Here is a 27969-nt window from a genome sequence, read left to right on the forward strand (position 1 = left end):
GAGGGGACAAGCAAGAAAGGGCGGGGAGTGAGCCTGGTGGGTGTGCTCGTACCCGAGCGCTCGCGCCTGGCGTGTGGGCGGCGGCGCGCCCGTGCACGCGCAGGGGAGAGGCCAGCCTAGGCGGCCGTTGTGGGGTTCGACTGGAGCGGCGGGGGAGTCACCTGCGAGCGGCGGTGCCGGCCGCCTGCCCGCCCGCCCGCCCGCCGCGTCCGGATCGCGCCGGCTGCGCTGGGCCGCTGGCTACACACACCCTGGGAGGCTGGGGCGGAGGAGCGGGCAGAGTCCGCGCCCGGCGACCGGGACGAGGAGGAGTCGGACCTTCGCCGCCGTCGCCGCCGCCCGCGCCCGGCTGGGTAGGTGAAGCTCGAGGTTGGTTGTGCGCCGGTCCCTGGCGGGCCGGGAGAGGAGAAGCGAAACTTTCCGGCGCTTCCCTCCACGGTCCCCGGGCCGTCTGCGGCGCGGGGAGGTGTCGTCGTCGCGGGCGGCGGCCGACGCCATGTTGGGGTCTGTGAGAAACGGGGCGCTCCCGGCCGCTCCCCGCGAGCTTGGGCTGGCCCGCGGACGCCGGGAGCGAGTCGCGCCCGGCCGCAGAACACCGCCGCCTGTGCCCGCGGGCTTGGGGGCTGTCCGGAGGGTCCGCGCTGGTGCCTGCCGGGGCCGCGGGACCGCGGACCGGGGGGCCGGGGACGGGCGGAGGCGCCAAGGGGGTCCCGAGGTCGGCGAGAAGTTGTGGGGCGTGAGGACTGGGTCCCATTCGCGGCCACTGGAGTCTCCGTCTTTCTCTCCAAAAAGTTTGCGGGGTCTGGGCATTAGGGACGTTGTAAGTTGAACAGCATATTTTTATGTGACTTGGGGCAAAAAATGGCACCGCAGAATTTGCTCTGATGGAAGGCTGGCTCTAACACGTTTATTTAGAGTCTTCTAAAGTTTATAGTCTTCGGCTGAATTTATTTTTCCTTTTTAAAATTTTACCGAGGGCCGAGAGCTTGCTGCTCATGTTGTTTGAATTCCCTTGTGTGTTCTGACATTATAGCAATAACCCCTGAGTGTGCGGTGGAAATGGTAGTAATAAGGTTACAGATAACTAAGCCCTTTTGTAATTCATAGACTCAAAGTATGTAAATTGATAAATACCTTCTTTGTTGTGTTTTAGTACGTTACAGAAGAGACTAACGACAGACTTAGGAGCTTTGACATACTTAAAGGCGTGTGTCTTAAGGTGAAGTAATCTTGACGTTACGAAGTTTTTTTTTTTTTTTCTCCCTTTGGTTTTTTAAAGGTGCGTGCCTGTCTTGTTTTGAGCATTTACCTTTTTTCCTGTACTGTAGTAGCTCACGGGGTCCTCAGGTTAATTCAGTATTAACGAAGGCTTCTATTTTTAATCTCTTTGGGTCCAGACAGCACTGGAGGTGAATGGTATTGAGTTTCTGTACTTAATTGGAAAGCACATGCTATCGCCTCAAACAATAAAACTGATGTACTAACCCAAGGTATCAAAAAAGATTGAGCCTGATTTACCCCAGTCAATGGATGTAAATTGATGTGTTTTAATAAAGGCATCTTAGCTTTAAAATTCTGTTAAAGTGAAGGGACTCTTAACCACAAATAGGATAAACCCTAAAACATGTCTTGGAGAAGTTCTCTTCTTAATCTAGATGTAATAGTAGAGCTTCTGCTCAGATTTGGCTGCTAATTTCCTTACTTCTTAAATCCTTTTTGTTTTGCTTCATTGTCAGGTAAACACCCTTATACACATTTGTTTTTCTGGATGAAGAGTTAACTTAGGAATGAGGTGACTTAACTAACTTCATAAATCTAGCAGCCAAACTGGTATTTAACGGAGGTCTTTATGACTCTGAAGCCTTCTTGTTTTTCCTATAGCATTAACTTTGTAGGATACGCAACTCCCTGTTTTGGAGCAATCTCTGTCCACCTTGTTTCCTCCGTCTTTGCTGCTTTTTCTGATTTTAGTTCCTCAGTATACTTATTTCCTAGAGAGCTGATTTACAAGGGTTCTTGTAGTGAAATTTTCACTTGAGCCTGTACTTTTTGAAACCTTCTCTGTGCTGTTCTCCTTACCCACCCCTTCTCTCACCAAGAATAATTCACTTATCCCACTGCAGTCCCGTAAATACTACACTGATCTGTCATGGTACCTCCTTGACCACAGTCCTTGCATGAAGTCTGATCTGCCTCTTCATCCCCAGTGTGCAGAGAACATAGCAGATGCTCAGGAAAGGTTTGAATGGATGTGGACACATCTGTTCCCTTGTAAATATACTTCATGAATTTATTACATTGCCTTTTCCAGGGGCACCTGGGTGGCACAGTCGGTTAAGCATCCAACTCTTGGTTTTGGCTCAGTTCGTGTTCTCAGGGTTGTGAGATGGAACCCCAGCGCTCAGAGCAGAGTGTGCATGAGATTCTTTCCCTCTCCACCATGCTCACTCAGGAGCTCACGTGCTCTCGCACTCTCTCTCAAATAAATAAGATCTTTAAGATAAAATAAATTGCCCTTTCCATGGGCATAGAAGTTAAATCTTCTCTAATACTTTTTTCTTTTCTTTTTATTTCTTTTTTGAGAATTTATCTTGTTAACTCAATAAATTTTCGCCTGGGGATACAGAACTTGAATGTTTATGAAATTTCTAAGTAGATAATGGTATAATCAACAAAGAAGAAGCAGTGTGTCAACGAAAGAATAATGATCATAATTTTAAAGTGTAATTGAATTTATTTGTACTAGATGGAAATAGAGGTAAATCCTTATAAATTTGAAGGTCATATTTATACATATAAGCTCTTTGATAGAGCAACTCTCATTTCTCTGTCAATTATTGTTTTGTCAGAATTACGTTAGGATTTTGGTTTAGAATGCCTTACTTAATGGAAAGCATATAAAAATTGCTTTTCTATTGATAAGCTTATCTCTGAGAACCAGCTTTGTATGCCAGCTGCATGCCTAATAGCAACATTCTTGTTGGCTTAACTGAATAAAATATACTTCATAGATACACTTACGGAGTGCTGTGTCAAGTTTCAAACCTCTTTAGGTGAAGGTGTTTACTAATTCTGTAATGAAATTACTGTAGAATTTGGGGTTAATTCCCTGCCCCCCCAAAAAATAACTTTCCCTCCAATCCATAAATCACAATTTGGTGTGTCCAATTTGTGAGGTCCTAGGAAGGAAGAGAAGGCATTCAAGTAGTTGCTGTGAGTGCTAGAGAAAGCAGGTTGCACATAGGGTGGACTGGGCCAAACAAACCTGTATCCTAGCTCTGCTCCTGACTGACTTGTGACTCTAGAACAAGTTGCTTCATTTTTCTAAGCTTCACAGGACTCATTTGTGAAATGGACACAAATACTTGCCTCAAACTGTTGTGAGGATTTACTAAAATATGTTTGTGGAAGCATTTTAAAAGGAAGCAACCTTTAGGGGCACCTGGGTGGCACGGTTGGTTGAGCATTCGACTTGGTTTTGGCTCAGGTCTGATCTCCAGGTGGTGGGGTCGAGCCTGAGTGAGGCTCCGAACTCGGCATGGAGTCTGCTTGAGATTTGCTCTCCCTCTGTTCCTCCTGCTTGTTCATGTTCTCTCTCTCTCTCAAATAAATAAATGAATAAATAAATCTTTAAAAAAAAGGGGGGGGGAAGCAGCCATTAGAAATGTGTAGTTTAGTTCTCCACCTTGGCCACACATTAGAATTCCCTGAGGAACTTCTTAAAAATACTGATTCCTGAACTCCACCCTAGAACCAAGTCAGAATTACCGGGTTTGGGGTCAAAGCATGGGTAGTTTTGCCTGTTTGTTTGGTTTTTTGGTTTTTTTTTTAAGCACCCATGATTTTAATGTGTAGTTAAGGTTGAGAATCATTGATATAATTCACTCTCCTGTCTCCTTATTCTCTTCATTTTGTGGTTGAATAAAGTGCAGAGAGAAGTTAAGTGCCCCCCAAATTCCTCAGTCAGACTACAGAGGGATATATATGAGTCAGAGGAAAGTGAAGTATGTAGAGATTAAAGTAATAGTTATATTCATTTCAGACCAGAAAGGTGGGCCACATTTGTAAGTAACTACAGTTGACTTACTCCAGTGACCTTCACCGCCACTCTACATCAGCAGCCTACACGGATGACCGCATTATTTAACCTTGTCATCATTTTGAACTACCTCAAGTCTTAAACTCACCAGAGGCGGTGATTCAAGAGCCTGTGTTTCTGTTTTCCATCATACCTGATGAACCAGCTTTTTGTCCTCATTGCCACCTCCCAGGCTGTTAGTTTCTACCTTCTTTCCGGTGGTGAACCTTGTAGTTCATATTCTGTGAACTTACTAGCACCTCATATTCCCCTCCTTGACCTTTGCTGCATATAACTGGTCAATTCTCGGCTTGTAAATACCACCATTTCCTTCTTCTCCCCAGCACTCCTGAAAAAAAGTCACAGCTTTGGTGACTGTTGAGTATTTGTTTTCCAGCTGCCTGTGTACTAGTTGCTTTCTAATCCTTTTTTCTCATCCCAAAGTTGACTCATTTTCTCTGTTGTGTTTTCAGTCTAACTCACATTGTTAACCCCAATCTTGAAACGCTTGACTCTTAGAAATGAACTTGCTTCCTTCTAAAATGATTAAGATTTTGTGATGTGAATTTTCTCTTTTCTTCTTTGCATTAACTTCATCTTTTTTTCTTCACTTTTTTTTTTAAAGATTTTATTTATTTATTCGACAGAGATAGAGACAGACAGCGAGAGAGGGAACACAAGCAGGGGGAGTGGGAGAGGAAGAAGCAGGCTCATAGTGGAGGAGCCTGATGTGGGGCTCCATCCCGGAACGCCGGGATCACGCCCTGAGCTGAAGGCAGACACTTAACCGCTGTGCCACCCAGGCGCCCCTTCTTTACGTTTTTGTAAATGGAACTATACTTGATTCTTTATGCTTGTTTCATTTAAACAATAGTTGGGGGAAATTAAAAAAGATTTTTGTTGTTTTTTCATATTTTTATCAATTGTATCTGTAGTTTTGCATTTGTTTTTTACACCTATATTTTTCTACATGTTCTTCTTTACATCGTTACTTAAGAAGCAACAAGTATTCTTTGTCTATTAGAATACGTGTTGGGTGCCTGGGTGGCTCAGTTGGTTAGGGTTAAGCGTTTTCCTTTGGCTCAGGTCATAATCCCAGGGTCCTGGGATCTAGTCCCACATTGGGCTCCCTGCTCAGCCAGGAGTCTGCTTCTCCCTCCACCCCTCCCCCTGCTCATGCGCGCACTCTCTCTCTCTCTCTCACTCTCACTCTCTCTATGAAATAAATAAATAAAATCTTTTTTTTTAAAAAAAGAGAATATATGTCATTATAAAATAATTAGGCAATGTAAAAATATTTTACCCTAGTACTTAGAGACAACCAGTACTAAATTTTTGGTGTGTATCTTTCCAGACTTAAAAAAAAAAAAAAAGGTTTATATTATATGTGCTATTTAGAAACCTTTATTTAATAAACTGCCTTATTTAACAATTTTCCACATAAATATTAATGTCTGTTCCTTCAAAAGCTTTCGAAAAATCCATTATATGGATATGCCACAATTTACTTAACTAGTATTCTGTTGTTGAATGCTTAGGTTATTTCTGGCTTTTCAGCATTATTAAGACAAAGCTACAGTGAACTTCTGTATGTGAATAACTTTGTACAATGGTCTAAAGTTTTTTTGCATATGTTCTTGGAAATAGAATTTTTGTGTAAACTTTCTAAAGTGCTTCTGTTGCCAAAAATGGCATTTAGAAAAGTTGTTCCAGTGTATTCTGTCAAGAATATGAGTGCCCATTTTCCCCACATCTCAGAGGGGTGATTAATACATCATTTTCATTTTTATTTCTTTGATTAGCACTGAGAACCAACATTATTCCATTTACTCATCATTTTTATTTGTTGTTTTGGAAATTGCTGTTTGTATCTTACCCATTTTTTTTTGGGGATATTTGCCTTTTTTCTTTTGATTTAATTACATGGGCCCTTTATATATTAAAAATATTGACCCTTTGTCATATGTCACAAATATTTTTCTTTAACTTTAATGCTTTTTCCCTTCAATGTTGAAGTTTTAAAATTTTATGTGGTAAAATATCTTCCTTTAAGACATTTGGCTCTTTCATGGTATATATAACCATTCCTCTCTATGGCTAGAAATTTAGATTCTGTTTTTCACTATCAGAGTTAATGCCAGAAGGAAACTTTTTATGTACAGCATGTGTGCCCCTCCCCTGACCCCCACAAGAGTTTCTTTCTCAGGATAGATTTCTCTGGTTAAAAATTCCAGGATCAAAGGGCAGTGCTTTCTGAAGCATTTTATTATTATACGTTACCATTAGTCCTCAATTTTTCCACGTGTTTCACTGCTTATTGTGATTTTTTGGCACAGTAAGATTATTTAGTCTCTGAGACCTGTGAGACATGTGAAATCATGTTGAAAAGATGCTTTGTGCTCTTTTCTCCCCTTCTCTCTTCTCTTGCTTGTCTCTTGCTTTCTAAACTAGGTGTTCCCCAAAGTTCAGTCCTTTGACCTCTTCTGTCTTCCGCAGCACCAGCCAGCATCTCTACATGAATGGCTACTCAGTCTTTTTCGGTTCTGTAGCTGCCTGCTCATCCTAGCATTTGTGTTTATCGGACTGATGTTTGTCTTACGGATACCCTGAAGGTACTTCAAGAGAACTGTGTCCTAAACTGATGTCTTTCCCTCCTGAAGCAAACCTGGCATCTGCCAAAGGCTTATGCTTAGATGTTTGAAGTCATCTTGCACTCACTTTCACGCATATATTCAGTTGATTTCTAAATCCTATCCTCTATAACTCAGTAAGTCTCTCTTCCCCTTTTTATTTCTGCTGTCAATTACTGTGACTGAGGCTTTTGTTACCCTCTGGTTTTTTGTTTTGTTTTGTTTGCCTTCAGTCTAACTTCAGTAGTTTCTCCAGTCCATCCTGTGTACTGCTTTTGTGTACTGATTAATATTTTCCTATTTGAAAGCCTCAGTCTTCCTGTTGCCTATATAATAATAAAGTCTAAACTCTTTAGTCTGATGCTTATTTTCTTTTGCGGTTTGGCTCTTCTCTATCTTACCAGATTTCTGTTCTACCACCATCCTTTGTCCTGGCCCTACCTCCTCCAGCCTGGGTTCACCTATTTCTTCTCGGAGGAATATGTTTGTACACCACCCCCCCCCCTTGTCTCTCCCTCTCCCCCAAATAGTTTGACCTACTACTTTTGCCTTAAGGCCTAGCTTGAATTTCTGGTCATCTTAGAGTTGGTCAATAAATGTTTGCTACTACTTCAAATTTGTGGAAAATTAATATTGGTTTTGCCAGCTTCCCTATTGCTTAGACCAAAAACCTGCGACTGCAGCTTTACTCTTCCACTCGTAGTTAGTCATAGCAATCCTGCACCTGGTCACTATTCTTTCTTCTGTTGCGAACTTCACTTGTGTCAACTCAATCAGACCACTCATTCCAAAAGCTTCAGAAAGAACTCTCAGGAACCAGCAAGATCTGGTCTTACTTTTTTTCTCTCCTGTTTTTCTACTAAATAACTCCCTCTAGCCTCTGCTGCATCTGTACATGTGACTTTTTTTTAACACCTATTTTCTTGCAGATCTTTATGCCTTTACCATTGTTTTGCCTTTTGAGGTTCCACTTACTGTTCACACCTGTTTCAAGTGTTCAAAAGCTACATTTTTCAAGCCATACCTTCATTCTTCCTTTTTTGCTTCCTCACTGCTTTGTTACTATTTTTATCACAGTACTTAACTCATTGTGCTTTTTATTAAAACTCTGTGGTACGTGTCTTAAATCACAGTGTCTTGTTCATTCTTTTTTCCCTCTGACACAAAGCGTAAAGCCTTGAAATGTGGTGAGCGGATTGTAACTGCTTTATAAGAAAATTTGTTAGGGATGTGATGGAGTAACCAGCTCCACAGTAGTGTTTATTTGAGCTTCACTAGCTTTACTTTTCAGTATTACACAGTGGTGTCTTTATAGCAGTCAGCACTGTACAGCTGCCCCTGTATAAAAACTTCTTGAAATGATGCACTTTTTTATCTGAATTTTGTTGGTGGTGAAAATATGCACACATCATCATTTTTTATTTGCTAACTAAACAGCTGTGCTTCTTGGCAAGAGAAGAAATCATTTTTGTATATTATCATGAGATTGAGATTTTTTTTAAACAGGATCTGCCATGCTCAATACTTAGAATTCATAATTAGGTACTAGTTAAATGGACCCAAACATTTGCTTGTGAATTTAAAATCTCTGGATCTAGTGAAGCAATTGATGTGTAGGGTGTGGTTCCTGTTTTCTGTGAACACTGGTACAGATGTCAAAGTGAAGTCTTTGATTTTTGTCAACTCTAGGTTGAGAAGCTACTGCCACTTTTAATTGCTGGTCATACTCAGCTTGGTACAGATTGATGGCATATATATGCAAGCATTATTGTAGGTGCTTTGAGGAATACAGAGTTGTAGGAAAAGATATTCTTGTTTCTAGGAACCTCCAATCTTTTGGGGAGAAAAGCAGGTATACACATCTTTATAAAACCTAGTAGAACGTAAGTGCCATAAGGTGGTGCAGATAAAATGGTATGAGGATTTAAAGATGAAACAGTTATCTGGCTATGAGGCTGCTGAACTGACTGCATCATGAAGAATTGGTCAAATTTCAGAATAGCAGGGGAGGGGGCCACATATTGGGCTCAGAGGTAGGTGAGGAAGGTCAGCATATTCTGGGAATAGCATGTAATCTGCTTTGACTATAACAGGGAACATATAGAAAGAGGTAAAACTGGAAAGATAGAATGGGACAGGCTGGGGCTTGACTGTGAAGGGCTTTAATGCCAGATTAAGGATTTTAGATTTAATTTGGTCAGCCAGGGAACCTTTGATTTTTGAATAGGGATTACCTGATTATAGTGTAGTTAAAGGATATTAATCTTGGGGCACCTGGTCGGTTGGACATCTGACTCTTGATTTCGATTTGGGTCATGATCTCGGGGTCATGAGATTGAGCCCTACATCGAGCTCTGCTCTGGGCATGGAGCTTGCTTGAGATTCTCTGTCTCTCCCTCTGCCCCTCCCTCCCCCACTATATCTGTGTGTGTGTGCACGTGTTCTCTCTCTCTCTCTCAAAAAAAAAAAAAAAAAAAGAATATTAATCTTGCCTTGTGTTGTATGCCTTAAATGCTAGTTTAAGTCTGGAGTCCTGCTCAGAACTTGAGGTCTGTATTCTTCCTCTATCTCCTACCTCTCTAAAAACCTTTTATAACTCCCAGTGTCTCTATTTTGGTTTTCCAGATTCTCTAAAATCCTCAACTGTGGCTCAGTTTTTATACTCCATGGTAAATTTCTCTAGGAAGCCTAATCTATTTGAAATTGCCTTTACTGACACCCTATACTAGTGACAGCTTTACTTTTCACTTCCTTTTAGTATTGAATGATCACTTTTAGCATTTTTATACTTACTACCATGTTTTCATTTTTTTCTCTTATCAGTGGCTTTCTCCACATACATAATATGGTTCACATAAGTGAAATATTTCTGTAGTATTTCTGGAGGTAGCAAAGTATAATAGAAAAACATGCATTTTTATAAAAGCTAGCTGTGAGACAATGGGAAAATTGTTTAACTATACATGATTCAATTTACTTTTTGTAAAATGTATATAATTACCACTTAACAACATTTAGGTCATTAAAATAGTAAAATGTGGAAGTGCCTAGCATGTGTATAGGTGTTGAGTAAATGTTAGTTTTTTTCTCTTTTCCTTTTCTGGCTAAGCCTGTAGAATAATACATTTGAGTTTATGCTTCAATAATAGGCAGATTTGGTGTCTAGGAGAGACTTTTTAAAAAATTACTGTGGCTTCTCTCTAAATGTTTGATATTTTGTTCAGTTCTCTCAATCCAGCTTTATATGCTTTTAAATTTAAAATATAAATGCTTGTCCCTTTTTTCTTATCTAAAACATGGATTTTTTTTATTTTTATTTTTTTTGTTAATCACTACTAATTTCTACAATATATGTTGTGGAAGGGATGTTCAAGATGATGGTATAGGAATTCCCGTCCTCCCGTGGACACACTGAATCTACAGCTACCTATGGAACAATTTCCTCTGAATAAGACCCAAAAACTAGCCAAACAACTCCTTCACAACCAACAGTAAAAGGGCCACACTGAGACAGGTAGGAGAGGCAGAGATGCAATCTTTCCAAAAACCCCACCCATTGTGGCAGTGCACAGTTGGGATGGATCTCACAAATGAAGCTGCTCCTTGAGGAGCCAGGGGTCTCTGCCCTGATAAAGTAATGGTCATAAAGATGCTCACTGAACTTAGGAGAAGAATAAGTACAGTGAGAACTTCAACAGAGATAGAAAAATAAGAACGTACCCAACAAACTCACAGAGCTGAAGAATACACTAACTGAACTGAAAAATACATTAGAGCCATTCAGCAGCAGACTAGATGAAGCAGAAAAAAGGACTAGTAATCTAGAAGTCAGGGCAGTATAACTCTCCGAAACAGAGCAGCAAAAAGAAAAAAGAACTTTAAAAAATGAAGATAGCTTAAGGGACCTATGGGACAACATCAAGCAGAATAACATTTGCATATAGGGGTCCCAAAAGGAGAAGAGAGAAAGTAAGGGGCAGAAAACTTACTTGAAGACATAATGGCTAAAAACTTTACTAACTTGGGAAGGAAACAGACATCCAGATCCAGGAAGCCCAGAGAGTTCCAAATAAGATGAACCCCCAAAGATCCACACCAAGACACATTATAATTGAAATGTCAAAAGTTAAAGGGAGCATCTTAAAAATAGCAAGAGAAAAAACAACTGGTAACAAGAAAAGGCATATTTTTCAGCGGAAGCTTTGCAGGCCACGGGAATGTGGCACAGTGTATTCCAAGTGCTGAAAGATAAATAAATTCCAACTAAGAATATCTTACATGGCAAGGTTATCATTCAGAATTGAAGAAGAGGTAAAGAGTTTTCCCAGACAAACAAAAGCTGAAGAAGTTCATCACCAGTAAACCAGTCTTACAGAAATGTTTAAGGGACTTCTTTAAGCTGAAAATAAAGGGCATTAATTAATAACAAGGTAACATTGGGCAATATAAATCTCACTGGTAAAGGTAAATATATAGTAAAGATAGTGGGTAAATTATTTATAAGGCTAATGTGAAAGTTAAAAGATAAAAGTAATTTAAAAAAACCTGTAACTACAATGATCAGTTAAGGGATACACAAAATAAAAAGTGACATCAAAAACAAAACATGGAGGGGTAAAAGTATAGAGTTTTAAGAATACATTTAAACTTAGGTTGCTATCAAGTCAAAATAGACTGTTTTTTATATATAGGATGTTACATGTGAGCTTCATGGTAATGACAAAACAAAAACCTATTTTAGATACACAAAACGTAGTAAGAAAAACCTAAGCATAACACTGAAGAAAAGTGTTAACCACAAGTGAAGAGAGCAAGAGAAGAAGAAAGGAATAGAGAAGAACAACAAAACAGCCAGAAATCAATAAGTACTTTAAATGTAAAAGGACTAAATTCTCCAATCAGAAGACACAGAGTGGTTGAATAGGTTTAATCAACAACCAAAAAAGACCCATCTATACCTTGCCTACAAGAGACTCACCTCAGATGTAAAGACACAGACAGAAAGTGAAGAGATGTGAAAAGACATTTCATGCAGATAGAACTCAAAAGAAAGCTGGGGTAGCTATACCTATATCAAACAAGCTAGACTTTTAAAAAAGACTGTAGTAAAAGACAAAGATAGGCATAGGCATTATATAATGATAAGAGGTTCAGTCCAACAAGAGGATTATAACATTTATACGTATTTATGCACCCAACATAGGAGCACCTAAATAATGTTTGCTTTACATAACAGACCTAAAGGGAGAAATTGACAGCAATATGATAACAGTAGGGGACTTCAGTGCCCCACTTACATCAATGGATAGATCATCCAGATAGGAAATCAATAAAGAAACATCAGCCTTAAACAACACATTAGAGTAGATGGACTTAATAGGTACATACAGAACATTCTATCCAAAAGCAGCAGAATACACATTCTTCTCAAATGCACATGGAATATTCCAAGATAGATCATATGCTACTCCACAAAACAAAGTTAAGAAGAAATCATAATATCTCCTCTGACCACAGTGGTATGACACCGGAAATCAATTACAAGAAGAAAACTAGAAAAATCACAAATACTTGGGAGATTAAACAACATGCTACCTAACAACCAGTGTGTCAATGAAGAAATCAATGGAGAAATTTAAAAAAAAAAAAATTTTTTTTTTGAGGAGCACCTAGGTGGCTCAGTTGGTTAAGCGTCCAGCTCTTGATCTCAGCTCAGGTCTTGATCTCTGGGTCTGGAGTTAAAGCCCAATTCTGGGCTCCACACTAGGTGTGGAGCCTACTGAAATAAATTTTTAAAGATTAAAAAAAAATACTTTGGGACAAATGAAAATGGAAATACAATTTACCAAAGTCTATGGGAGGCAGCAAAAACGGTTCTAGGAGGGAAATTCATAGCATTATAAGCCTACCATAAGAAACAAGAAAGATCTCAAATAATCTGACTTTATGCCTAAAAGAAATAGAAGAAAAAGAACAAACAAAGCCAAAGTTAGTAGAAGGGAGGAAATAAAGATCCGAGCAGAAATAAATGAAAAAGAGACTAAAAGATGATAGAAAAGATCAATGAAACTAAAAGCTGGTTTTTTAAAAGATAAAATTGACAGAGCTTTAGTTAGACTCACCAAGAAGAAAAGAGGGGACTCAAATAAATCAGAAATGAAAGAGAAGTTACAGGTGATACCACAGAAATACAAAGGATCATAAAAGACTACTATAAATGCTTACACATCAAGAAATTGGACAGCCTGGGAGAAATGGATAAATTTCTAGAAACATATAATTTTCCAAGACTGAATAATGAAGAAATAGAAAATCTGAATAGATGGGGGTAAGGAGATCAAAGCAGTAATCAAAAACCTCCCAACAAAAGTCCAGGACCAGATGGCTTCACAGATGAACTCTACCAACCAAACATTTAAAGAGTTAATACCTACCCTTCTCAAACTCTTCGGGAAGATGGAAGAGGAGGGAATGCTTCCAGACTCACTTTACAAGGCCAGCATTATCTGGCCAGACGGGCATCACACACACAAAAATTGTAGGCCAGTATTCCTGATGAACACAGATGCAAAAATCATCAACAAAATACTAGCAAACCCTTACTTAACAATACCTTAAAAGGATAATACACTGTAATTGAGTGGGATTTATTCCAGGGATGCAAGGATAGTTTAACATTTGCAAATCAATGTAATATAGCCCATTAACAAAATGAAGGATAAAAATCATATGGTAATCTCAATAGATGTAGAAAAAGCATTTGTCAACATTCAACATCTATTTATGATAAGAACTTCTGAATATGTGGGTATGGAGGAAACATTCATCAACATAATAAAGGCTATGTATGACAAGCCCAGAGCTAAGATCATACTAAATGTGAAAAACTGAAAGCTTTTCCTCTAAGATTAGGAAAAAGACAAGGATGCCTGCCCACTCTCACCACTTTTATTAAACATAGTATTGGAAATCCCTAGTCACAGTAGTTAAGCAAGAAATAAAAGCTGTCCAAATTGGAAAGAAGTAAAACTCATTATTTGCAGATGACATGCTTTTCTATATAGAAAACTCTAAAGACTCTGCCATAAAACTATTAAAACTAATAAATGAATGCAGTAGAGTCTCAGTGTAGAAAGTAAAAAATCATGCATTTATATATGGTAACAACAAACTACCCAAAAGAGAAATTAAGAAAACAGTCCCATTTACAACTGCATCAAAAAGAATAAAATACCTAGGAATAAATTTAACCAAGATGAGAAACTTGCACACTGAAAACTTTAAGACATTAATGAAAGAAACTGAAGACACAAATAAATGGAAAGATATTCCATGCTCATGGTTTAAAAGAATATTCTTAAAATGTCCATATTTCCCAAAGTAATCTACAGATTCAGTGCAATCCCTACCAGTGTTATTTTTCACAGAATTGAACAGACAATCCTAAAATATGTATGGACCCCAAAAGACCCTGAATAGTCAAAGCAATCTTGAGAAAGAACAAAGGTGGAGGCATCACACTCCCTGATTTCAAACTATATTGAAGGAGGCAAGAATATACAATGGAAAAAGGACTGTCTCTTTAAAAAGTGGTATTTGGAAAACTGGACAGCCACATGCAAAAGAGTGAAACTAGGGTACTGTCATTTACCATACACAAAAATCAACTTAAAACAGATTAAAGACTTGAACGTTAAGATCTGAAACCATAGAACTCCTAGAAGAAATTGTAGGCAGTGACCTACTTGACATCCATCTTGGCAATGGTTTTTTGGATCTGACTCTAGTAGCAAAGGCAACAAAATAAAAATAAGTAGAATTACATCAAACTAAAAAGCTTCTGCACAGCAAAGGTGGCCATCAACAAAATAAAAAGGCAACCTACTGAATGGGAGAAAATAGTTGCAAATCATATATCTGATAAGGGATTTATATCCAGAATATGTAAAGAACTCTTAAAACTCAATGGACAAAAAACAATCAATTTTAATAAAAAAAAAATGGTCAAAGGATCTGAATAGACATTTTTTCAAAGAAGACATACAGATGGAGAACTGGCCCGTGAAAAGATGCTCAGTATCACTGATCATCAGGGAAATGCAAATCAAAATCAAAATGAGGTATCACCTCACACCTATTAGAATGGCTATATATATACATAATGGGGTAGTGCTCAGACATAAAAAAGAATGAGATCTCGCCATTTGTGACAACATGGATGGACCGTGAGTGTGTTATGCTAATGAAGTAAGTTAGGCAGAGACAGTACTATATGATCTCAATTAAAATTGAAATCTAAAAGCAAAGATGAACAAAAAAACTCAGAATGGTGGTTGCCAGGGGGGTGGGTGAAATGGGTTAAGGGGATCAAGAGGAACAAACTTCCAGTCGTAGGGAGGTAATACGTAGCATGGTGACAGGAGTCAACAATATTGTGCACATTCTGAAGAGAGTAAATCTTTGAAGTTCTCATCACAAGAAAACAAAATTTGTACGGTGACAGATGGTAACTAGTCTTACTGTAGTGATCATTTTGCAGTGTATACAAATGTCAAAACGTACATCTGAAGCTAATATGTTATACGTCAATTATACCTCAATAGTAAACACATGTATTCTTTTATGCAGTTGGTTTGTCACAGTGGCAGAAATCTTATTGGAAAGGTGAGGACAAAATTTTGTCTCTTCTTATTGATGGGATAAGTAAAATTTACTGAAATTACAAATTTTGATAAATTTCCAAGTATTTCTTCTTTGCTTTATCATCCTATTATTTTATTGAAAATCTGACCTAGAATTTCCTGATTATTGTTATCATGCTTACTAAACTATAGAACTTTTGAAAATGAGAATGGTCCTGTCTTCTGCATATAGTAGGCACAAAGAATAATTGTTCATCTGACTTACTGTATTAGGAGAAGGAGTAGTGTGCTTTAGTACTTTAACATTTGCCCAGGGAAGATGTATCTCTGATAATTTGTTGCCATTTTTTTCCTCTTCATCACTTTTCTGTTTGTCTCTCCCTTTTACATTTTCTGTAGTCTCAATTCAGCAGTAACAACAGATTTTAAAATCTTGATTGATATTAAGACACAGTCAAATTTTTTATTAAAAATTTATTTGTAGGCAAGTCAGCCTTGCAGTAAACCAGAAACATGGCCCAACTACAGTCAGAGTTTATTATTTTAAAGACAGAAGGTGTTTTAGAGATTACTTTATTTAAGGCTGTGGCTGCCACTGCTCCTCCTCCCCTCCTCCCTCCTCCCCAACAGTTAGGTAATTTGTATGAAATCTCTTATTTTAGTGCCTGAGCTGTCATTAGAATCCAGGTCTTTTGGTTCATAGTTTATTGATTTTTCCAACTATAATGCATAGTTGAATACTGATGTTCACTGATATCAGATGTCATGGGTACATGTAAGAAATTAATTAGATGTTTTTTTTTTTGTTTTAAACTCAACTGCAAAGATAAGAAGTTTTGATTTTTGGTAAGAACTGGGCCATAGTATTCTGTGACAGTTGGGCTCTCTTCTCCATTGTAAATAGTATTCTGTCTCTTTTTTAGAAGAGTTTTTGCCTCTTCTAGTGTTACATTTTTAACAGGTGGTAGACACTCCACTGAAGAACATATTCAGAAACAAGATGTTACCAAAAGACTAGGGTGGAGCTTGGACAATTCAAAAGCAGTTCTTGTCTGCAGTTTTGAAGGAGAGAACTTGAAACTTCGGATTAATTTTTTAAATTGGTATACAAATCTAGCTTTGTAAAAGTTTAGTTGTTTTTTTTTTTATTCTTTTGCCATGGAGTCTTACATTTTTAGCTATGAAATAGCACTGCCAGACACTGTTTGCTGGAAAAGAAGACAAAGGGGAAATCATTTGGGAAATTGGGAATTTATAGAGTTCTGTGAAATGGCTGGACATAGGGGAGAAAAGACATGTATCAGTAGTTTTCTTATCAATACTAGTAACTAATTAGAAAATATAATGGGGAAAGATTAGATTCAAAATAGCAACAAAAAGTATGAAATACCTCGGAACCCACTAAAGAAATGTGTAGGGGTGCCTGGGTGGCTCAGTTGGTTAAGTGTCTGACTCTCTGACCTCAGTCAGGGTTGTGAGATCGATCCCCATGTCAGGCTCCATGGAGCCTCCTTAAGATTCCCTTTTTCTGTCATCCTCTCCCCCAACCCTCCCTTTAAAAAAAAAAAAAAAGGTGTAATAATCTTGTGAGAAGAAACCTATAAAATTATTGGGCCACAAAAGAAGATTCGAAACCTTGGGAAGAGATATTATCAACCTGACTAGGAACAATAAAAACTTAAGAAGGTGTTGGGGTGCCTGGCTGGCTCGATCAGTGGAGCAGGGAACTCTTGATCTTGGGGTTTTGAGTTTGAGCCTCACATGTAGACACTGCTTAAAAATAAAATCTTTAAAAAAAAAAAGCTTAAGATGTTAACTTACTCTAAATTAATATATGGGTGTAATATGAGTTCCATAATTTTAGTGGATTTTGTTCTATATTTATTGTAATTGAAAAATGGTTCTAAACCTTAGCTGCATATTAGAATTACTTGGCGAACTTTAAAATATTCCAGTGTCCAGGGGCACCTGGGTGGCTCAGTCGGTTAAGGGTCTAACTCTTGGTTTTGTCTCATGTCTTGATCTCAGAGTTCTGAGATCAAACCCCATGTTGGGCTCCCTGCTCCCTCCCTCTGTCTCTCCCTCTGCCCCTCCCCCCCACTGATGTTTTTTTTTTTCTCTCTCTCTTTCTCCTTTTTGTGAATCTAAAATCTATTAAAAATTAAATAAATAAAATAAAATATTCCAGTTTCCCTCCATACCTTCCATACCCCAGACCAATAAAATCAGAATATTTTATTTTGGGGGAGGGACCTTAGGGATCAGTATTTCTGTAACTCTTTTTGTTTATCATCAGAGTCCATTGGCTTCCATTTTGGTTTTTGAGTTTCTGTTTAAGCAGTTCAAATTATTTGTAGTAATTGATATTTTGTAACTTTTATTATTTCTTAGAGATTTGCAAAATAAAAAGGGAAATTACTAAAAAATAGAATAAAATTCATTCTAGCTTGCAATTACATCTAGCTTCATAGGACATATATAAATCTACAATACAGGATCTTAATGACCTTGCTTTTCTATGTTTTGAAGCAGTTCACTATTTCAGTGTCCTAAGAATCATTTAACCAAAAAGAAAAAAATGGAAGAGTGATGTAATTGCCTAGAAGGATGATATGAGGATGAAATAAATCATCAGTATTGCACCATCTTCAGTTTTATTATGGCATTGCCCAAAGTACTGCATCATCTTTCAAAAAGATACAAAACAGTTTGGAGATATTCGTCTTTCTTTTTCTTTTGTTTGTTTGTTTTAAGCCTTCATTTAACATATTTGAGAATTTAAGATTTTTTTTATTCTACATTTTTCATCTTTAACTGCAAAGAAAAAAATCAGAAAAGGTAGACATTTCAGAACTACCAGACAAGTCAGAAGATGAATATAAAGAAACAGCAACACTTAGACTAATAATGTTGGTGAATCATAAGTGAAATCTCAGACTGAGTGTTCAGATGATATTCTAGATGAGGTTTCTCAAACTCAAATCATTGAACAGTACTCCTAAAGACGGAAATGAACGTATTACAGATTCATGCATGATAGCTTATAAGGAGTGTTGCATTCAAAAGATGCTGGTTTTTTGGATATATATACCTTCAATAACAGAGAAATGTGGAACAAGAAATTTGCCATGTTTGGGGTGCCTGGGTGGTGCAGTCGTTAAGTGTCTGTCTTCGGCTCAGGGCGTGATACCCGGCGTTCTGGGATCGAGCCCCACATCGGCTCCTCCGCTAGGAGCCTGCTTCTTCCTCTCCCACTCCCCCTGTTTGTGTTCCCTCTCTCGCTGGCTGTCTCTGTTAAATAAATAAATAAATAAATCTTTAAGAAAAAAAAAAAAAGAAATTTGCTATGTTTATTTTTTTATAAAGATTCGTAAAATCATTTTTTTTTAAAGATTTTATTTATTTATTTGACAGAGAGAGAGAGACAGCCAGCGAGAGAGGGAACACAAGCAGGGGGAGTGGGAGAGGAAGAAGCAGGCTCATAGCGGAGGAGCCTGATGTGGGGCTCGATCCCATAATGCCAGGATCACGCCCTGAGCTGAAGGCAGACGCTTAACCGCTGTGCCACCCAGGCGCCCCCGTAAAATCATTTTTTAACTATTCCTTTATTATTTCTATAAATTAGTCATAAAATGGCTTAAAATGTTAAAAATAAATAAGAGGGGTAATTTGGACTCAGTAAGTTGGGATGGCTGTTTTTTTCTGGTATACTGAAAGTTAAAGCTCTCCTGTGGTTCCAGTGTACAGCTAAGGTTGAGAACCACTGTTCTAAGTAAACTTCATCTGAACAAATAAACAGAGGAGATTAGGTAAGCCTTTTTTTAAAAGGTTAAGTAATGGAGATAGCCTAGACTAGTCCTACGAGGTACATGGTACTCACATAAGAATTAGAAAACAGATTAATGGATTTGACCAAACAGCCCAGAAGCAGATATCAGAATATATAAAAGTTAATATAAAGAGAGTGTTATAAATCTGTAGATTAGATTATTAATACCGTTAAGTGCTATCACTTATTCACTACTTGATGAACATTTTATATGCATTATCATTTAATCCTCTTCCTGACATAGCTGTTGCTATTATTCCCATTTACAAGGGAGGAAACCTGAGGTCACACAGTATTTGGTGATTCTGAAGCAAATTAATTAGCTCTCTTAGAATGTAAATATTTAAAAAGAAAGGAATTTTTACCTATGTCAGTACATTTCAGGTGGATAAAAGAATTAAATGTAAAGTTCATATCCTAAATATATAGACACTAAATACAGGTATACCCCACTTTTTGAACTTTGCATTACACAATTCACTTTTATGAAAGACCTACATTAGTACCTGTTTTCGGTAGCTGAAAGAAACCCAAAGAATTTACCTTTATGAAAAAAAGTGAAATAGGTGCAGGTAGTGTCTGTTTTGGCTCAGTCAGTAGAGCATGCGACTCTGGATCTCGGGGTTGTGAGTTCGAGCCCCACGTTGGGTGTAGAGATTACTTTTAAAAAATATATAAAAAAAGAAAATAGTGTTTTGCAGCGAGCCATTATAGAGGCAGTACATACCCTGAGCAGGAAGAGTGGCACCACCAAGCTCCTTTCCTGGAACTCAGCATCTCCACATCAAGCCGCCATGTGTCTTTGATAAAGCATCTGTGTTTTATCTTGATTTATTTTTGTATATCTGTTAACAAGATGTGTCCTAAGGAATCAGAAAAGCCTAATAAAGTGGGGTTTTTTTCGGTCTGGGAACACTCAAAAGTTTTCCACGTAAATTAGTGGTAATTGCTTTTTTGCTTTAAGCCTTTTTGGCTTACAAAAGGTTTCCTAGGAATGCTCTACTCTGAGGTGGCAGAGGAAACCTGTAGGTGTATCTGATATCTGAACAAGGAGAGCTTAGGAGTAATGAAAGAAAAAGCACAAAAGAATATATGGGTAAGTTTAACTACTTAAGAGATAAAACTGCCCCATGCCAAACTCCATAAAATTACAGCTTAATATACTAGGAAAAGCAAAGAAATTGGTTTTTAGCCTTTATGTGTAAAACACTCTCATGCAAATTAATAAACTCTAAATATATGAGCTTAGAAATACAGGTGGTTAATAAACACATTAGAAAGTGGTTGCCTTCACTAGGTAGCTATGAAATAAAACATTTAATTAAACTGAAAGTAGTGTATTTGTTCTTTGCTGTCTTAGGACCTATGTCCGTGGTATTAGTTCCTTTGTATGGCTGACTCCCCATCCTTTAAGACTCGTGTATAGCACCATCTCCAGTGAGGCCTTTTGAACCACTTAGTAAATGAGTTTTTCCCTGTATCTTGACACCCTGCTGATTTCCTTCATTGCACTTCACCTTTCGGAATCACCTATTTACTTACCTACTCTCTTTCTCCTTCAGCAGACTCTGTGCTCTAAGAGGAAAAGAATATGAATGCCATCTAAAAAGTGTTCAATAAATGTTGGATAAATAAAAAAATAAATGGATAAAATGAGATACCATTTTTGAAATCTATCTTGTTTACTGACATTTTTAAAGAAAAATACATGAGACGAGATGGGATGGGTACAGTCATTGTACTGCTTGGTAAATTGGTGTTACCTTTCAGAATGGAAATTTTATACAAGGTAGCAGGAGCCTTAAACATTCATGTCTTTTGACCCAGTAATTTTACTTCTTGGAAACTGTTCTAAAGAAGTCATCTCTGCCAGGAGATTCAGAAGCTTTCTTCGTAGCTCTTCTTATAGTAACTGGTATTCCTTCCTAAGAAAAGTAGACAAATTTAGTTGGGCCTTGTCCTGTAGTTGTCTTCTGCTTCCTCTTTCTGTGCCCCACAATGAGCAAGTTGTGCATAGGATTCACTCCTTGGCCAGGCTGAGTAATCTTGTAATATTCTCACAAAAATCTTTAAGAGTTCTTACTGCTTGGGGCACTTCAGTGTGCTGGTGGTAAATTTGGATTTCGGCTTTGGGGGAAGGCAGAGGCCCTGTTGAGGCCATGTTGAGGCTCTGAGCCAAAGGGTAGTACCCTAATCCAGTTTACCAAAGAACCTTGCTTTGGGGTATCTAGCAGTAATCCAGCTAAAAGTGGTACTTTGATTTCCCTTTTGGTAACTTCCCCCTATTTTCCCATTCCTCTCTGTGCTGTTCCTGCTGGACACCCAACTATCTCGTGTGTGTGTGTGTGTGTGTGTGTGTGTGTGTAAGGCATTTGTGTATTCCTGGGTTTTTTAGCTCAGTGCTTTCTTTCTTCATGTCAGACACATACAGAAACTATTTTAGGACATACAGGGATAATGGAAAGGTCTTAAGTTCTTCATGCTCATTGTTTTTCCAGTATAGGTTATAATCCATTAGTGAAATCAATCAAGTGGGCTGCATATCATTAAAATAAGTGAAGATAATAGAACACATTATTTATAGTTGAAAGAATTATGAGTATGTATTTATAACCTTGCAGTGTGAAATGTACTTTTTATGTGGGTCACTGTCAAACTTTGAAAGCTATTTTGTTCTAGCCAAATACCAATTAATGATGCCTAAGCTTCTCTTTTGTTGCATCATTCTTAAATGGGGCAAGATTTATGAAAAGAGATTCAGGCTTAATATATTGCAAAATTTGAAGAATGAAACATTCAAGAGACTGGCTAAATCATGATGACCTGTCGTTTCAGTTTATTTGCTCAAGTTAGTATTCTCTTTCTTCTTTCTTCTTTGTAGGTTTTGCAGAGGAGGTCCAAAGGTTAGCAATAGCTTTCTCAGTTCTTATAGAGTGAGTGGAGCCATAAGGAATAATTAGTGTACCATAATACGCTGGTAACAGCACCAAGGAATCAGATTGGAGCCTCACTTCTGTGACAGCCTTGGGCCAAGTACTTAACCACTTTTTTTTTTTTTTTAAAGATTTTATTTATTTATGTGACAGAGAGACAGCCAGAGAGAGAGGGAACACAGCAGGGGGAGTGGGAGAGGAAGAAGCAGGCTCACAGCGGAGGAGCCCGATGTGGGACTCGATCCCGGTACGCCGGGATCACGCCCTGAGCCGAAGGCAGACGCTTTAACGACTGTGCCACCCAGGCGGCCCTTAACCACTTTTTATCTGTTTACTCATCTGTAAAGTGGGGATAGTAGCGCATATCTATTTAAGGTTGCAGTGAATAGAATATACTGTATCACATTCAAAGTGCTCAGCTGGTTGCTGGACTCCCAATGAGTAGAATTACTTCCAGGCTATTTTGCCTTGAACATTATGGAATCTCTCACTTTGTGCCTTAGTTTCTCCTTCAGCTCACATTTTAGCTAATATTATTAGATGCTGCTTTGGAAGATGTAAAAACTTCTCATTACTTCACAGGAATTTGTGACAGTTAAAATCAGAAGATAATAAATGTGGAAAGTACTGCACAAATTTAGATGGTATCAATTCCAGTAGTAGCAATCATAGGAAATTGTTTGCATTGCTTATGAGCTGATTAATAACTGTGCGTCCAAAGCAGTAGACTCTGCAGTTGATTTAGATGGGAATAAATAGGTACTTTCAGTTCTCTCAAAGTGCCAACCTCTTTCTGCTTTAGGACCTTCGCAGTTACTCTGTTTGCTTGAAATATACTACTCTCTCTCCACGTGGGCCTCTTGTCTATCTAGTTCCTCCTTATCAGCTAAAATAATACCACTTTAGAAAGGCCTTCCCTGACCATCCAGTCTGAATAGCTTCCCAGTTGGTTTTTTAAAAAATCACTTTAATTATAACTTGATTTACAAGTTGGTTCTCAGTTTTCTTTTCACTCGTTTTCACCAACTAGGATGTAAGCCTTAAGGAACAGGGACCGTGCCTGTTTTGTATATTTCTTTTCTCCTGCACTTAGATCAGTGCCTAACAAAATAAATACCTGTTGAATGTTTAAAGATAGTGTAAAGTATGAAAAATTATCCATAATTGTACTTCTCAGAGATTAATAACAGTTGTTGATATTGTGGTATATAGTTTTCTAATTTTATTTTATGTGTGTATGCTTACATATTTACAAGTGTCTGTGATTATGCATTTTTTTTTAAGATTTTATTTATTTATTTGACAGAGAGCCAGCGAGGGAGGGAACACAAGCGGGGAGTGGGAGAGGGAGAAGCAGGCTTCCAGCGGAGCAGCGAGCCCAATGAGGGGCTTGGTCCCAGGACCCTGGGATCACGCCTGGGGCCAAAGGCAGACGCTTAACGACTGAGGCACCCATGTGCCCCGTGATTATGCATTTATACCATATTTCATTGAGTCTAAAGATGAACATGTTTTACTGTATTTTATGTCTCTGAAATTGGGACCTCATATAATCAGGGGTATGCCATGATATACTTGGCAGCATTTTTTCATTTTCAGTGGCACATAAAATGAAAATCTGTAGCATCTTAGATTTGATGAAACGCAATAAACGCAGTATATATTTGAAACAAATACATCTCCCCCCCAAATATTTTGAACATTTTCCCATATCACTGTGTTTACATCTATCTCATTATTAACAGATATCTAGCATATTATTATGGGTGTATCATAAATTGTTCAACCAGTTCCTCTTGGACATTTGGAGCTTTTCCAGTTTTGTGTGTATGTTACGAACAGCGCAGTGTTGGATATCCTTTATGCACTTGTCTGGAATTTCTTTTGATAAAATCCCTAGATCAGTGAATACACATCTTTTCTCTAGTGTATGAGGGTGCCTGTTTCCCTGTATCCTCAGTAGTACTGCATCTTAGGACATTTTTAAAATTTTTGTTAATCTGATAAGTGAAAAAAATATCCTAATGTTGTATTATCATTTCTTTAATTATGCATGTTGGTGTTCATGAGCTGTTTTTAGTTCCTCTTCTGTGATGCACTGTGCATAGGACAATAAACCTTTAATTGGCTGGCACATTTGCTGTTACTAGAAAAAGAAGTCATCACGGTTTGGAACCATGCATTATCATATAATTTCTTGGGAACAACTTTCAGGGCACAGCCTACCCTTGTGGAGAGCAAGAGGGCTTTATAAGGACCCAAGATTAGAGGAGACAAGTTCAGGAATGATCAGAACCTTTATAATGGAGGCCAAGAAGGGGTGCAGTATCATCAAACAGTTTGTGAGCTGAATACTGGAATTCAGACTGTGCTGTTAGACTTTCAATGTTCCTCTTCTCTTTAATATGACTTGGTTGTGGTAGTATTAGGTTAGTAGATCTGAAATAGGGCACAACTCAAGGACTTGAGTGAAGTCACTATTGGATCTAGAGATTAAATCTGTCATCATTTAAGAGTAGATTAATATAAGTTTTTGCACAATGCCAAAATATTCTTGTCAGCATTTTTGATCACCTTTGTTGTGCCAGAGGGTGTCAGTTTCAAAGATAGGTAGGTATCAGATGGTCTCTGTCTTTTAGGTTCCATTGCAGCCTTTAAGGAAGACATTTCAATCCTTTGTTAATAATGCAGCCAGAGGGTACATGGAATGTAAAGAGCACAGAGGAAGGTGTTTAGTCTAAAAGAGTTTAAGGGAGACTTCTGGCTTCAGTATGATACCCTAAACTGAGTCCTGAAGGATCAGTAAGAGTTAGCTCTGAGTAGTAAGTAGTAAAGGATATAGCAGCGTGAGAGAAGGCGTGCATGGATGAAATGGACTCTGAGTAGTAGAGTTTTCTTAGAACATAAAGTTTGAGGTAAAGAGTGACAGTGACTATTGACGAGTCTGGGAAGGTAAGCAAGAACCAGATCATGGGGGCGCCTGGGTGGTTTGGTCAGTTAAGCGTCGGCCTTCAGCTCAGGTCACGATCCCAGTGTCCTAGGATGAGTTCCGCATCTGGCTCTCTGCTCAGCAGGGAGCCTGCTTCTCCCTCTCTCTCTGCCATTCCCTCTGCTTGTGCACGTGGCTCTCTCTCCATCCCTCTTTCATTCTCTCTCTCTGTCAAATTAATAAATAAAATCTTAAAAAAAAAAAACCCAGATAATAAACAGCCTTGTATGCCATGCTAAAAATTCTGCATTTTGTAGATCAAGGGGAGTTCTTTTGAATAATGACATGGTGAGATTTGCATTTGAGAAATCACTGCCTGAAGATTGATTTAGGGTGCAAGACCAAAGGCAAAGAGACATGTTGGGAAACAGTTCTGGTAATCCAGGTGAGAGGATTAAGGCTTTAGCTCCATGGGAATAGTTTACCAGAAAAATCAATTTCTCTAGGTTTTTACGGAATTTCGCCCTCTTCTTTAGAATCCCTCTGAGATTAAATTTCGTGGAACTGAGATTATTGTTTTGCAAGATGACTTATATTCATTGTCCAATTGTTTATTCATTTATGCCTTAAGAAGTTTATACTTTTATAAATACCTACATAATGAGTATAGTGCTATATGGAGATGGTTAATAAATGTTTTTGATGATTATAAAAAGTAGGAGATGTTAACGCTTTTGGTATGCTTGGTGATTATCTTGAGAGGGAAACAATATTAGAGAATTTTGCCTTTGAGTAAAAGTAACGATTTATTAGATTAAATTTAGGTTATATAATTTTTAACTTACGAATTTATCATTTCTGTGTGCTTATTTCTTTCTTTCTCTCTCTTTTTTTAAGGCTACTAGCAAAAGATGGTGGATCGCTTGGCAAACAGTGAAGCAAATACTAGACGTATAAATATAGTAGAAAACTGTTTTGGAGCAGCTGGTCAACCCTTAACTATACCTGGAAGGGTTCTTATTGGAGAAGGAGTATTGACTAAGTTGTGCAGAAAAAAGCCCAAAGCAAGGCAGTTTTTCTTATTTAATGATATTCTTGTATATGGCAATATTGTCATCCAGAAGAAAAAATATAACAAACAACATATTATTCCCCTGGAGAATGTCACTATTGATTCCATCAAAGATGAGGGAGACTTGAGGAATGGATGGCTTATCAAGACACCAACTAAATCATTTGCAGTTTATGCTGCCACTGCCACTGAGAAATCAGAATGGATGAATCACATAAATAAATGTGTTACTGATTTACTCTCCAAAAGTGGGAAGACACCCAGTAATGAACATGCTGCTGTCTGGGTTCCTGACTCTGAAGCAACTGTATGTATGCGTTGCCAGAAAGCAAAATTCACACCTGTTAATCGTCGTCACCATTGCCGCAAATGTGGTTTTGTTGTCTGTGGGCCCTGCTCTGAAAAGAGATTTCTTCTTCCAAGCCAGTCTTCTAAGCCTGTGCGGATTTGTGACTTCTGCTATGACCTGCTTTCTACGGGGGACATGGCCGCATGCCAGCCTACTAGATCAGACTCTTACAGTCAGTCATTGAAGTCTCCTTTAAATGATGTGTCTGATGATGATGATGATGATGATAGCAGTGACTAAGGACGTACTTTGAAATATTTAATTGGGTGTGACTACCTGAGAAATCAGCTCTGGGGGGAATGTAAAATTCTGAGCTTTCTCTCGGTTTTGCTCTAGCCTTGAATTTGCCTGAGAAACTTATAACCTGTGTGCCTCAATATATGCTATAGAAAATAGGTCCTGTCATTGTGTTGTCACCCCCTCCCCACCCAACTCCTCACTCTTCTACAGGGATAGATTATTGCAAAGTATATCAGATAAATTTTTGGTTTCTTATTCTTGTTTAATTTTGGATTATTTTGTTGGAAGGTTGGGAAAAGATGTTTATTTAACAGATCGGGTACTGCATTGTTGTTTACTGTATGTTCTGTTACATGGAAAAACTAAAAGCAAAAAAAGATGGGAAAAGGAGTACAATGCGGTTGGCTAATATTAATTAGCTTTTTCCTAACCATCCTATCTAATGGTTAAGACACCAGTAACAAAAAAACGTGATTTGAAATTATTTTGTTCGGCTGTTTCATATACCAAATGGTGCCTTATCATAATAGCACTGTTACGTGAAATAAGCCCCTACCTTCTCACTTTTAGCTTGTTTTGAAAATACACTGGTGCTCTTTGAGGTGATAAAATGAGCATTTATGAATGGGTGTAATTTGAAAATACTTCTCATCTGCCAGCTACAAATAACTAAATTTAGAGCTTCTTCATTTTATAGGAATAAATATTTTTTCCATAAAATAGTTGTGATTATATTTTTATGTTTTATAGGTACCAAATTATAATTGTCAAATATATATTTTAAATCAGTAGGTAGGTTTTCATTCTTAAGAATTTGGTTTGAAATTTATCACATACAGAATTTTCACATTGCCTTAGTTTCTACTTTTAGTAAAACATATTTGTAGGTATAAATTCATCTGGTTTAACATTATTTCTAGAATGAAAAATCTTGTAAACCTTTCAAATTAAACAATCTCTTAAAAAAAAAAAAAATCCCATGATAGAGCACAGATCTACTTAGGCTCAAGACTTGGAAGAAATAATGTGTAAGAATGGTCAAGACAGACCAGTTAAGATTGACTAGACTTTATATCGGTGGACGTATTGTCTATTTCAGTGTGAAACTATCTTGAATTTGCAAATATAGTGTTATATTTTATAAAGTTTTGTAAAGTCCCAAACAATATTTCTATTTTTGTAAAACAATTGTATGTTTAATCTGTTTCTGAAATCTTTTGCAATCTATAGAAATAGAGTAGCAATTGATCTTTCTAAATTGTGAACT

The 27969-nt window shown here is 37.9% G+C and overlaps 1 protein-coding gene across 4 annotated transcripts; it reads left to right on the forward strand.

Moving 5' to 3' along the window:
• The first annotated feature begins 26 nt into the window (after window positions 1-26).
• Window positions 27-27677, forward strand: PLEKHF2 (pleckstrin homology and FYVE domain containing 2). Of its 4 annotated transcripts, none has more exons than XM_045805915.2 (2): window positions 27-369; window positions 25939-27677. In XM_045805915.2, exon 2 carries the CDS (start codon window positions 25953-25955, stop codon window positions 26700-26702), a length of 750 nt encoding a protein of 249 aa, XP_045661871.1. In that variant the 5' UTR covers window positions 27-369; window positions 25939-25952; the 3' UTR covers window positions 26703-27677. The 4 variants fall into 4 exon arrangements, with proteins under 4 accessions (XP_045661871.1, XP_045661868.1, XP_045661869.1 ...); XM_045805912.2 differs by having other exon boundaries at window positions 29-353; XM_045805913.2 differs by lacking the exon at window positions 27-369 and adding an exon at window positions 385-820.
• The last annotated feature ends 292 nt before the right edge of the window (window positions 27678-27969 follow it).

The sequence above is a fragment of the Ursus americanus genome, chromosome 9 (assembly GCF_024610735.1).
Source record: "Ursus americanus isolate L20-20 chromosome 9, mUrsAme1.1.p, whole genome shotgun sequence".
Classification (NCBI taxonomy): Eukaryota; Metazoa; Chordata; class Mammalia; order Carnivora; family Ursidae; genus Ursus; species Ursus americanus.

Coding starts and splice junctions, on each gene's coding strand:
- PLEKHF2 (XM_045805915.2), top strand. CDS start 25,953: ATGGTGGATCGCTTGGCAAACAGTGAAGCAAATACTAGACGTATAAAT.